At 34.7% G+C, this 13,292-nt stretch overlaps 2 protein-coding genes across 2 annotated transcripts; both read left to right on the plus strand.

The window, feature by feature from the left end:
- The first annotated feature begins 1,071 nt into the window (after positions 1-1,071).
- LOC144424622 (uncharacterized) lies at positions 1,072-3,062 on the plus strand. The gene is made up of 4 exons (XM_078114068.1): positions 1,072-1,414; positions 1,542-1,642; positions 1,977-2,074; positions 2,292-3,062. The coding sequence occupies exons 1-4, from the start codon at positions 1,163-1,165 to the stop codon at positions 2,429-2,431; spliced, it is 591 nt and encodes a 196-aa protein (XP_077970194.1). The 5' UTR covers positions 1,072-1,162; the 3' UTR covers positions 2,432-3,062.
- A 7,350-nt stretch (positions 3,063-10,412) lies between these two features.
- On the plus strand, positions 10,413-11,865 carry LOC144424288 (uncharacterized). The gene is made up of 2 exons (XM_078113440.1): positions 10,413-10,630; positions 10,928-11,865. The coding sequence occupies exons 1-2, from the start codon at positions 10,605-10,607 to the stop codon at positions 11,643-11,645; spliced, it is 744 nt and encodes a 247-aa protein (XP_077969566.1). The 5' UTR covers positions 10,413-10,604; the 3' UTR covers positions 11,646-11,865.
- The last annotated feature ends 1,427 nt before the right edge of the window (positions 11,866-13,292 follow it).

Raw genomic sequence — 13,292 nt, forward strand, 5'->3', positions numbered from 1 at the left:
CTAGGCATTCTGGATCATCACGAGATTTGGTAGGAATGTCACCTTCAGCTTCCTCGTATGTAAACATTCTTCTTTTCTCCGCTCTTTCTTCCAATCAAATTATGCAATAGGCAAGCTTTATATTTTTGTCATATTCATGGCTATGCAGTGCTCCGATGACAATATCAAATTTACTACCAAATATTTTCCAGCGTTCAGCAACATTTCCATCAAAAATCAGAGGATCTGGTCTGTTCAATGACAAATCAGTCATCTCCAAATTAATTTCTCACTGACGCAATTTTTTTGAATTCTCCAAGCAGCTTTAAATCAATCCCGATTCTGACACCATGTTTTTTTTTGTAGGTAAACAAACAACTGTTCATGATTCTTGAGTTAATTATGGATATGTACATAACCAACTGTACAGGAGAAATGGAGTTCTTGTAAATTTTTGATGTATTTTTATTGTTGGTGTGTTTAAAAAACTATCCGCCTTTCTTTACCCTCTGACTTGTCACAGCAGATTCATCTTCGATCAACACGTTGCTTTTTCCGAGATCATTACTAGTTCGAATATTTTTCCAAGTTTTAACTTAGCGAGCATACTATAGTGAGGTATATAATACAATTAGATCAAGACTCTGCATCAAATTGGTATATTGCATTGTGAATACACGTCACAGAAATTACTGTTGACCATGAAAATTTTTTTACTTAATTAAAGTGCAATATTTATTGGGAACATATGCAAAATCATTGACGAATGTTGCTGTTTGAAGATTACATAGAACTGACGTCCATTGTATCGATTAATTAGATAGATAAGCTCTATACCAACAACAGAAATATAATGCATAATTTAGAATTACTCCTTCAATGAGTGCTGTACTTAATTATTATTATTCCAATTGTACATATTGGACTATATCTTCTGATAAATTTTCGTTGAATTTCATTTCGCTGACGTTGTTTTGCTCATTAGTAATATTACCTGCGTATGACATGAGCCGTTTAGTGGAGCAGGCGATATATAAATGCGCTTGCATTGCACACTCGGGATAGAGATCAAAACATTTTGAGGGAATCACATCTTATTCTTGTTTTTGAAACTGAAACTTTCACAAACTTGGTAAAACAAAAGTTAAAAGGTTTTTCAACTTACCTCATCGTTCATTTGACCATGGAAACATATACTGAAGATCAAGATTACAAAAACTGCTCAGTCAAAAACAGAAAATCAGAAAACAAAGCTTTCAAAGCTACAAAAACCTGGAACACATTTGTCCAATCGTTTGAGTCACAAATATGTTGCTGCCGCAATCGGAAAAATCTTAAGATTTACAAAGAATGCTTCACCGGTTCATCAGCTGTTACCACAATGCATAAAATCCTGAAAAAAATGGAAAACTATGAGAATGTGTCAAGATCTCAGGTAAGAAGTGTTTTTGTACAACATGTGTTGTAGTCAATTTTAGTGTAAATTGACTTCATCTAAAATGCATGAGGTGTTTGAAATATTGCAATTTTAACTAAAGTATTTTTATATTTCATTCCTAAAGAGTATAAAACTGCTACAGAAATTCGTGGACCAACATATTATAGAAGATATCAATGGCAAATGGTTATCGGAAGAATTCAAAGATTCGGGAAAATTATATAGGTATAATTAGTCCATATTTTTTTATTCCGAAAGTCATATATTAAAGTATGAATTTTGCATTGTGATATATAATTCCCTTCATCTTTGATTAAATTGCTCACGATATACAGTGATACTTCTGTAATCGAAATACTCAACACTCGAACGATTCGGTAGTTGACCAAAAAATTAGAGTCAAAAATTACCACAGTTTCCACTTTTTTTATGACAAAAAAGTTTCGGTACTCGCACAAATCGTAGTCGAACACCATTCCCGAACTAATTATGTTCGACTACAGAGGTATGACCCAGATGCTGATATATATTTTTTAAATATATTGTTGTTTTCTTATAGATTGGCCAAATGCAAATGTTTGAATGCCAGCAAGAAATGGATCGAAAATCGATCACAGAATCGAAATAATTCAATTCATGCATTAGTTGGAAGAAAAGGTGTGTAACCTACATGATGTATATATATTTAGTTGTCGCGATTAGTTTTAGTTGAAAATTCAAGGATAGAACAAAATGTTATTTGAGACATTTGGAATATTTGATATTTATAATAGTAACTGACAAATCAGAACAGAATATCTCATTCAGCATAAAATAGTACTTTTTGTATGTTGCTGTTATTACGCCGATTAAAATGAGTTCTTTTCGTTTCTAGTTTCCGTCCAGATAGACGAAACTCAAGCACATTTTCGAAAAACTGCAAAAAGGTTTTCAACCTCTTCCTGTAGCATGATGGAATGGACGAATAAAAAGATTTTAAAAATAATACCACGGGGCAAAAAACATTATCTGTGAACTCAAAGCAATCCGACGCAACAATTCTTTTATCATTTCCAGCAGAATGAAAAACTTAATTCATTTTTTCTTCTGATTTCACTTTCCTGCAAACATACTTTTTTATTATTATTTTTTTTTCATGATTGAATAATATGATTTTCCCATATATTTATTGATTGTTTGAATCAACTATTCGTAAATTATAGAGTGTAATTAAAAAAAAAACGAAAGAAAGTTAAATGCTAGAAAATAGAATCTGTCCGAAAATGATTTGGTCACAGTTTGATTTCGCCAAAAGATGATCTTTGCAAATAATGTAAAGCTAACTTAGACTAAATAGTAGATTGCTGAGATGATATTTGAGTAAGTTACGATTATTAAATCAGTTAGCAGATTTCGGATCAGCTCGCAACATCGACATTCACATTCCGCTCTTAGGAAAGTTAGCTTCTATCTCGAGTACATTTGCATCCACCGACATCTTCACCAACGGCTTGAAACGTGTCAATGAAAGTTGGATCTTTAAAGCGTACTCGTCGATATTTCTCATGTCCCTGCCTTAGTCACATGTAAAAATCACTGATACGTTTTTGTAAAGCGTATTGCTGTTGAATTTGAGCTACTTGCGGACGTCTAATAAAAAAGTTAGAGTTTGAAATAGATTGCAATTGACGAGGAGCCGCGAAAAAAACTATAAAGTCATCGTGTCAGCGACACCAAAGTTGCTGTGGTCAGCAGCAGATGACGTCAAATAACTAGTATTTAACACATAACAGTGAAAATTATTATATAGTCATGAATGTAATATATTGACCTAATTTATTAAAAGCAGATCATCTTCTGTAACTATGAGGATGGTAGTAGTAACCAGGTTCTTTTTAATGAGAACTCTACCATTATTTGTCCATAAAAACTTATACCCACAGGCTCTCTTTAAGTCTCTGGTCTTGGAAAATAAATCTTTGTTTGTATCCGTCAGATTTTGATGACAAATACCTTTGATGCCCTGGGAATTTTTGGAAAAACAGTAGACATAGAAATGATTTGAGTTTGCTCCGATTCGTTAATATTCGATCTCTTGTTTTTCTATTGATAAACTTGGCGATTATTGGTGATGGTTTCTTCTTATTATATTTTGATAATTTAGAGAAGTTTGAGATATCGAATGATTGACCACCTTCGGCCTGGTCTACCTTATCAGAAAACTTCCGACTTCGCTGACCCATACCTAGATCGTTGAAATGCGATCGCGAAACCGCCACATAGTGCGAATAGTTCATTGGTCCATTTGTTGAAGAGAAAAGAATTTTTTTTAAAACAAAAATGCAGCAACAAGGTGAATACTAGAAAGAAAAAACAACAACAATTTAAGAGAACGACTCATAGGCCCATTTCGTGTCAAATAAATAAGTATATATCAGTGTTCATTTTCAATAAAGAAGATTAATATGATACCATAAGACGAAAAATAAGCAAACATTTTGAAGTTGGAGTCGTCTGGTGAACTCGTAATATTTTAATAAACACCTATAAACTATATAAAATTCTGCTCTAAAATTACTGTGGTGCCCCTCTTTACTTGGTGTCCTAAGCACGTGCTTATATTGTTTAATGGTCAATCCGGCGCTGTGGGTACCATTATGGACAGAGAAAGTACCTGACACACTGCTACCCCATCTATAAACATAGATTGATTACGATACGTGTACAATCAGCGACAAAAATATTTTAGGGGTTCTTCTGTTGATTAATTTACGAAATAGACACCAGATTTGACATATCGTCAACCTCAATAGTGTTGGTCATAGTTGCAGTATTACGCATAGGTCGATTGCTTGGACTCTTTCGCTTGGGTGGTACATGAGGAGCGCTGGATTTGCTAGGTGTATCCATCTTTCTTTCTAACTGCACAGTCGAAGTTGACCGTCACAAAATAACGAGTAGTGTTCACATCCAAACGATAGGGTTGGTAACGTGCCATACATATACTGCCAAGAATATCCATATAGCGCCAACTGAATATCCATATAGCGCCAACTGAATATCCATATAGCGCCAACTAAATATCCATATACAGCCAACTAATATCCAAATACAGCCATTTTGGTGATATCCATATACAGCCAACTAATATCCAAATACAGCCAAATCAATAAATAAATAAAGTCATCAAGATAGGATATGATTTACATATTTATGTCGGGAGAGAGGAAAGCCGATTGTTGTTTTCGGAAGCATCCACATCATGGTGGGGGGGAAGCCATAACCGACAAGTGGCTACTTGAACCACCCTATGACAGCAACGAGTTCAGCAATCCTTTCGCACATAACCATCCCCGCATGGGATTCGAAACTACGAACCCACGCAGAGTAATCTGAGGTGCGGTGGCGAGCGTATTCCTAACGCTTAATACGATGAGCCACACCGCCGAAACTACCAGCATTAATATCATAATATATACCCCAAAACAGGTGGTCGATCATTGCACAAGAAATATGCTGGCTGAAAATCTCTTTTCAGTGAACTATTCCTTGGCGAATGGCGATAAACTGTCAAACAACTAATCGAATTACCGCTTGGTGGAAAATAAAATACTGCCAACGTGCGTAGTACTTGAGAAATATCCAAAGGCTCCAAAATATGATGTCATAATACCCCACATCTTGAATAGCGTGATAATTGTGCTCGCTGAAATACTTTTTTCGGTGAACTATTCTTTGGTTACTGGCAATAAACTGCATAGAAATTAATCAAATTAACGTTTGGCGGAAACTATCATTGCACACCTTGCAGTTTATTTAAGTTAAGACGAATCGTCATTGTATTTAGTATGATGAGACCACTACCACTAATACCATGTGCTAAAGTTCTATTCAGCTATATATGTTTAAAACACTTTCCTCTAATAATATTTTTTCTATGCGACAAAATTTCTATTGAACAACCTTGAATTTGCGAGATTTTGTGTCTAGTAGAGGGTTAATAATTATTCCCAATTAATTAATTTTTATTTCAACGTTTTTTTTGTGTTATTTTCCAACAGAAGACCAAAACCACTATTATAGCAAGAATGGTTTCTAGTAGATGGTTAATAATTATTCCTAATTATTTGACTTTTATTTCAACGTTTTCTTGTGTTATTTTCCAACAGAAGACCAAAACCACTATTATAGCAAGAATGGTTACTCCAAAATTCATGATTGTATTTACAGAATTTTCAAGTTCAAGGCTTCAATTGGCAATTTTGATGATGTCACATCTCTAATTATCACTTCAAAGGCCCCCTCAATGCAAAAAATGTTATTTTTTCGACGGAAATGCACGTAGAAAGACGTAAACATTCTAATGCGCGACGTTGCGTGTGAAAATTACCATTAATTTTACATTTTTTTCACATTTAAAAATCCCCCAAGCGACTTTTTAATACCGTATGCTAAAAGTTCTATTCAGCTATATATGCTTAAAACACTTTCCTCTAATAAAATGTGTAAAGGACGATTTTCAAGTCGATGATATATATAGAATTGGCATTATCAGCGAATCTGGAGTCCTTTTTTTCGTGAAATATACAACTCTACTATAGAAAATTAACTGTAAAAGACCATTATTCCCTTTTAGAGTTGGGACTAGGCATGAGTTATACTGTGCATATGCCATCCGACATAGTATGGTTTTAACTTATTCAACTGATTTTTTTTTGTTTCCTTTTTTTCTCTCTTGTGTGTTAATTTATTTTCAGGGCGTGTTACTTTAGCTCAATTTCGTTAACAAAATGGTAAATTTATATTTTTTTAAAGGCTGTGACTGACTCGATGACCTAACGGTCGCATCGTCACAGCCTCGTCTCAAAGCCTTGAATAAAATTTTTAAATGTTGTATGTAAACTTTTTTGACATTGTTGACGAAATAAAATACTATACTACCGTTACGCGTACAGAAACTCGAAAATAACTTCCGATTGAAATATGAGAAATGACTTGTAAAAAGCGTAAAATATAAGGAATAAAATATCATAATATGAGCATCATTAAACACCAGACATAACACTGATGGTGAGTAGTATTTCAGAAATATTCAATAGGCCCCAACTCAGCTCTTCAGAAATATCCAATAGGCCCCAACTCAGTTTTTCAGAAATATCCAATAGGCCCCAACTCAGTTTTTCAGAAATATCCAATAGGCCCCAACCCAGTTCTTCAGAAATATCCAATAGGCCCCAACTCAGTTTTTCAGAAATATCCAATAGGCGCCAACTCAGTTCTTCAGAAATATCCAATAGGCCCCAACTCAGTTTTTCAGAAATATCCAATAGGCGCCAACTCAGTTCTTCAGAAATATCCAACAGGCCCCAACTCAGTTCTTCAAAACCATGACTCAGAAATATCCAATAGGCGCCAATCTATGATGTCATAATACCCCACAACATCTGATCGTTAATAATAGGCCTACAAGAAATGTGATGACTGAAAATCTCATATACTGTGCATATGCCATCCGACATAGTATAGTTTTAACTTATTCAATTGATTTTTTTTGTGTTTCCTTTTTTTCTCTCTTGTGTGTTAATTTATTTTCAGGGCGTGTTACTTTAGCTCAATTTCGTTAACAAAATGGTAAGTTTATATTTTTTTAAAGGCTGTGACTGACTCGATGACCTAACGGTCGCATCGTCACAGCCTCGTCTCAAAGCCTTGAAAATAATTTTTAAATGTTGTATGTAAACTTTTTTGACATTGTTGACGAAATAAAATACTATACTACCGTTACGGGTACAGAAACTCGAAAATAACTTCCGATTGAAATATGAGAAATGACTTGTAAAAAGCGTAAAATATAAAGAATAAAATATCATAATATGAGCATCATTAAACACCAGACATAACACTGATGGTGAGTAGTATTTCAGAAATATCCAATAGGCCCCAACTCAGCTCTTCAGAAATATCCAATAGGCCCCAACTCAGTTTTTCAGAAATATCCAATAGGCCCCAACTCAGTTTTTCAGAAATATCCAATAGGCCCCAACCCAGTTCTTCAGAAATATCCAATAGGCCCCAACTCAGTTTTTCAGAAATATCCAATAGGCGCCAACTCAGTTCTTCAGAAATATCCAATAGGCCCCAACTCAGTTTTTCAGAAATATCCAACAGGCCCCAACTCAGTTCTTCAAAACCATGACTCAGAAATATCCAATAGGCGCCAATCTATGATGTCATAAAACCCCCACAACATCTGATCGTTAATAATAGGCCTACAAGAAATGTGATGACTGAAAATCTCATATACTGTGCATATGCCATCCGACATAGTATGGTTTTAACTTATTCAATTGATTTTTTTTGTGTTTCCTTTTTTTCTCTCTTGTGTGTTAATTTATTTTCAGGGCGTGTTACTTTAGCTCAATTTTGTTAACAAAATGGTAAGTTTATATTTTTTTAAAGGCTGTGACTGACTCGATGACCTAACGGTCGCATCGTCACAGCCTCGTCTCAAAGCCTTGAAAATAATTTTTAAATGTTGTATGTAAACTTTTTTGACATTGTTATAGAAATAAAATACTACTACTACTACCGTTACGCGTACAAGAACTCGAAAATAACTTCCGATTGAAATATGAGAAATGACTTGTAAAAAGCGTAAAATATAAGGAATAAAATATCATAATATGAGCATCATTAAACACCAGACATAAAACTGATGGTGAGTAGTATTTCAGAAATATCCAATAGGCCCCAACTCAGCTCTTCAGAAATATCCAATAGGCCCCGACTCAGTTCTTCAAAACCATGACTCAGAAATATCCAATAGGCCCCAACTCAGTTTTTCAGAAATATTCAATAGGCCCCAACTCAGTTTTCCAGAAATATCCAATAGGCGCAACTCAGTTCTTCAGAAATATCCAATAGGCGCCAACTCAGTTCTTCAGAAATATCCAATAGGCCCCAACTCAGTTCTTCAAAACCATGACTCAGAAATATCCAATAGGCGCCAATCTATGATGTCATAATACCCCACAACAGCTGATCGTTACTAATACAAGAAATGTGATGACTGAAAATCGTATTTGAAAAAGCTATTTTTCGGCTATTGGCAATAATCTGTCTATAAAATAATCAATCAACGTTTGGTGGAATATATGAAACCTAAAACTGCCGGTGCGCGTAGTTCCTGAAAAAAAAAATCTAATAGGCCCCATTCTATGATGTCCAATCTATGATTGGACAGTGTTCAACAATGAAAGAATAAAATCTTAATACTAGAATATTCAAAGGCTTAATGTAGTCGAAACTGTAAATCGTGTATTTGAATACATCTATGACGCAATAAATTAATGTGAATAGGCGACATAGATAGGATTCGAGGAAACAGCAGGCTAGGAACACGAGTGTGGACTTAAGAATCATTACTTTGAAAATAGCATATCGATTGAATGTTACTGATTCCTTGGATATAACAAATACGAAGATTGGACTTCATCGTGTACTGTTCTACTTTATTCTGAATTGAAGTGAGTATTATGCTTAAGATGCTCATACCATAATCTGCAGCAGCGTTAGTGACAATTGTAGTTCCTCGGTCAGTTAAACTATGCTTGTGGCCCATATGTCAAGTTACTTACTTCAAAAGGAATAAAAGAAAAACAAACATATCTAATAGAATACACAGATAAATTCAAATTAGTATTACACCGTTAGGAATTATTACAACACTAAAAACCACCAAGGTATTCATGCGTATTTATATTGTGTAGGCTAAGTCTTATAGGGATCTCACTCGAAACAAGTACAGTCCAGATTATACTCATTAGGAATCAAAGGCCCTAAGAGCCCGCCAACTATAGTTTTTGAAGTCAATAACAATTCTATTTCAATATTAAAAAGGTTCAACATTAAAATGTTATCTAGAAATACTATCAACCTACTAAAAAGTTCAATGCTTTTTCCTACAAAAATTATAGGTGTACTCCCGAAGTACTGAGCCAAGATGGCGGACACCGGAACGTAGTATATGTTCCAGGTTAGGGGTTATGCCATAATTTCAGAGACAAATACTACGGGAGTCAATTGGTTATTCCCCGAAATCGCAATAGAACTAAAATGAGAGGAAATTGAAATAAAATTATTGCCTAAACCCTAACTTGGTACACATGCTACGTTCCGGTGTCCGCCATCTTGGTTCGCATACTTCGAGAGTACCGAGTACCCTGGATGACATAGGCATTTTTAACAAGCGAGATAACTGGTACGACAATAATTGCACAATCATGCCTGGTTTTTAACAGTCATTACTTATCGATCTTAAGATCGGTAAGTATGTTGATAGGTATTTGCATGTGCATGCATCATATCTCGTACCAGAAGCCTATTGATTTTGGGTTAATTATGTCCAATAATTAGCAGGTTATTAATTAATTAATTATCGCTCTTCAGTCTCCGACCGATATTCTCGTTGCAAATACTAATACCAAAAGGAATCTTCAAATTAATGTGGCAATATTATTTTGTTTGAATAATGACATAATTTCTGGGATGCACACTTCGGAAAAGTTTGTTAAGTAGGCCTATTGGCAATAGTAAACTGCGATCCAATACATATTTCTTATTACTTATAATCTTAAGGTATTTGTCTGTTTGTTTGTCTGTTAGATGAACGCGATATCTCACGAAGGCGAGGTTGAATCTGCTCCAAATTTTGCATGTGCATTCATCATATCTCGGACCAGAAGCCTATTAATTTTGGATGAATTATGTCGAATAATTAGCGAGTTAATAATTAATTAGCGATCTTCGATCGATAAGTCTTTGGTCTCCGACCAATATTCTCGTTTGGAAATCTTATCGATAAATATTGTGGTTATTTTCAACATTGAGAATGCCAGATCGAGTTTGATAAATTTCAATTTTAAAACCAAACTTTTCAGGTACTAATACATGAATTTTTAGGAAAATAAATTCTCACAAAAGTATAGGTTTGAATTCAGTCGTTTATCTCCAAAAACCAACAAAGTTAGAGAAGTTGCCTTACCTCAAAAAAAATTGATATCGAATCTTACTCGTTCAACAAGTATGTATGTCAGTCTTCTTAATCAAGATAATAGATTTCGCGCCGCGGTTCATCGCTTCCTACATGTGAACTAATATATTCCTATTTTAAGGTTGTTTGAATATGAATCCGGGTTGAAGATTGAAGATGTCAAAAACTAGCTACGCTAAAAGGTTATTTGGTATACTTTGCTTCCGTGATATGCTGACGTGTGTAATTATTCAAAATTCAACTTGTTGGTGTAATTTATATCGTCAAAGTCTAAAATATTCCGAATCGAAATATTCATATATATGTATATATATATATATATATTTATATATATATATTCATTCTTCTAACTGAACAATGTAGATTTGATTTAATCTCAACCTAAATTCAAACAAATATGCTAATATCACTGCTTCTAAGAAACAAGATTATACGCGACCATGATTTAATTATTTACAACAATTATTTTCATCATTCAGAACAACTCCTTGGTTTTTTGCAAATGGTCCAGATAAAGATTCAAAAGAGGATGACACTTACGCGATTCGATTCCGACTGTGTGAAGAACCTGATTGTAGTAGGAAACCCAATCATCATCTACACTGTTTGTTATGCAAAGCTGCAAGTGCTGGCCATGCGCATTGCAAAAGACACTTTGAGGAAGTACATGCGAGACAATCCGTCATATATCAGCATTATAAATGTCTGAAATGCAAACTAAATCACGGACATTCGGGGTATTTTAGACCTCATTATCATTGTCTGATATGTAACAGAACAATAATAAGGGAAAAACAGCTACATGTTCACATGGAAAATCACACGGTAAATAAAACTGGTGGCGTTAGAATGAATACTAAACCAAAAATAGAGCTGAACGACGTCTGCGAGTATACACCAGATGACCCCCCCTTAGGTAATAATGATTCCATTGAGATGAATCATAAAACAAACGTCGCCTGTGATAATGGATCCATTGAAATGAATATCAAATCAAATACAGAGTTTAATGATGCTTGCGATTATGCACCAGAGAAAAAATCAAGGCGTGTTCTTGAAAAAATGATCACTTGTCCAGTGTGCAGGAAGGAAATGTGCTCCAGAAGTTTGCCTCGTCATTATCGAAATATTCATAACAAAGAAATAGAAAATGTCGTGTATTGCGTCGACAAAATAAGGGGTTTGTATATGGTTTGAAGAAGCTCCAAAGGAGGAGTCTTTTATCCCATACACATAAAGAAAAATTTATCGAAAATTTCGCTCGATTTTGGTGTTGACTGTGAAGACTCTGCCTGCCGAGATTACATGTATATGGCATGGCGCAGTGGCATGACTGGTGCAGAGTGCAGACATTTGAGGCTTGTGGGTGTTGATACAAAGTATCCAGAATCAGAGACACTAAATGACACTTATTTATCCGAACTATCGATTGACGGCAAATACAAAATTATCAAGCCTACGAATATAGAACAATGTCTAGATCTCAAAAAGATGGCATTAAATAACAAATCAAAATTGCTTTACGCAATACACGAATCAACAAGATTTATCATGTTTTCGTTATAATTTGGTAGAATTATCCTCACAGCCGATATTCAAGAAGGTAACCTGGATTGTAGATGCTGCAAAAGAAAGCATTCGTGCGTACACAAATGTGTTTGTATGTGGTATTTAGTTCAAAATAACTTATTTGAAGGTTTTAGAGAACCTAGAATCGAAGATAATGATGAAACAGTCAATGTTCAGCACCAAAACATTTCTCTAAAGTATTATCCACCCATCGATACACAAATTCTAGAAAAAATGTGCCAGTATTTAAAAGAACAAAAACGTATACCACATTCGGCCAACAATCGTGCATCCAGAACGATATATACCACGACGTATATTCCAGTCGAAGTCAAATGCTTTTATTGTGATTCAGATTTACAAAAACCGATTTTGATCTCAAAACATGCAAAAATATTAACAATGACTGAACTTCTTGGTGATATATCAACTTATTACAAAGATTGCCCAAAATGCAAAGTGTGTTATCGCTACCAAGAATTTACTGACGGATTGCATAATTTCAATGATATTTTCTTTATGTCACTTGAAATTTGCTATTTTATCAAAGAGTTTCTCATGCAGCATTTGCCCATTGGAAGTTTTGTTAACGCTCTTTCTTCGCGAATCGGGACTGAATTAAATTCTCAAAAAATTGTGAATGCTTTTTTGCATTTTGATAGCCTGAATAGTGACCACTTGTATTTGCTCCACTGTGGTATTTGTGGGTACCATCCCACATTAGTAGTCATGGATCGTAACAAAAAAGTAAATTTGTCCAGCCACGTCGTTATCTGTGCCCGATCAATACGACGAAGACAAGGCCGACACTGTCAATTGTCAAAGTTTCTGGGAAAATGTGGAGATGAATATGCTTATTCGAGGATTTTATCCGAGGAATATACCAAGTATTCAAATAACTCCTAATTTGCTTGAATGGGCGCCATTTATCGGAAAATACACTAGAACAGTGGTGGAAATATTGAATACGGAACATCGGAAGGTTTCAAAGAAAAATGGTTTAATGGAGAGCGATTGTAGGGATATAACGGAAGAAAGACTTTTAGAAATATTACATAGCTACTCGTCAAAAGACGTATTCAAATTTGGTAAACATTTACTTGGAAATGTCCCAAAGGGCGGTAAGCTGGACATAATTTTAGCCATACGAGATCGAATTGCAAAAGACCATGAAGAATTTAAAAAAGATTTTTCCAAGCTTTGGGGCTGTTCTGGTGGCTGGGTTTCTTGTACTTGCGCTCATGGAGTTGTTTATGCTCTTAAGTTTGTTATGCG

The sequence above is a fragment of the Styela clava genome, chromosome 6 (genome assembly GCF_964204865.1).
Source record: "Styela clava chromosome 6, kaStyClav1.hap1.2, whole genome shotgun sequence".
In the NCBI taxonomy this organism is placed as follows: domain Eukaryota; kingdom Metazoa; phylum Chordata; class Ascidiacea; order Stolidobranchia; family Styelidae; genus Styela; species Styela clava.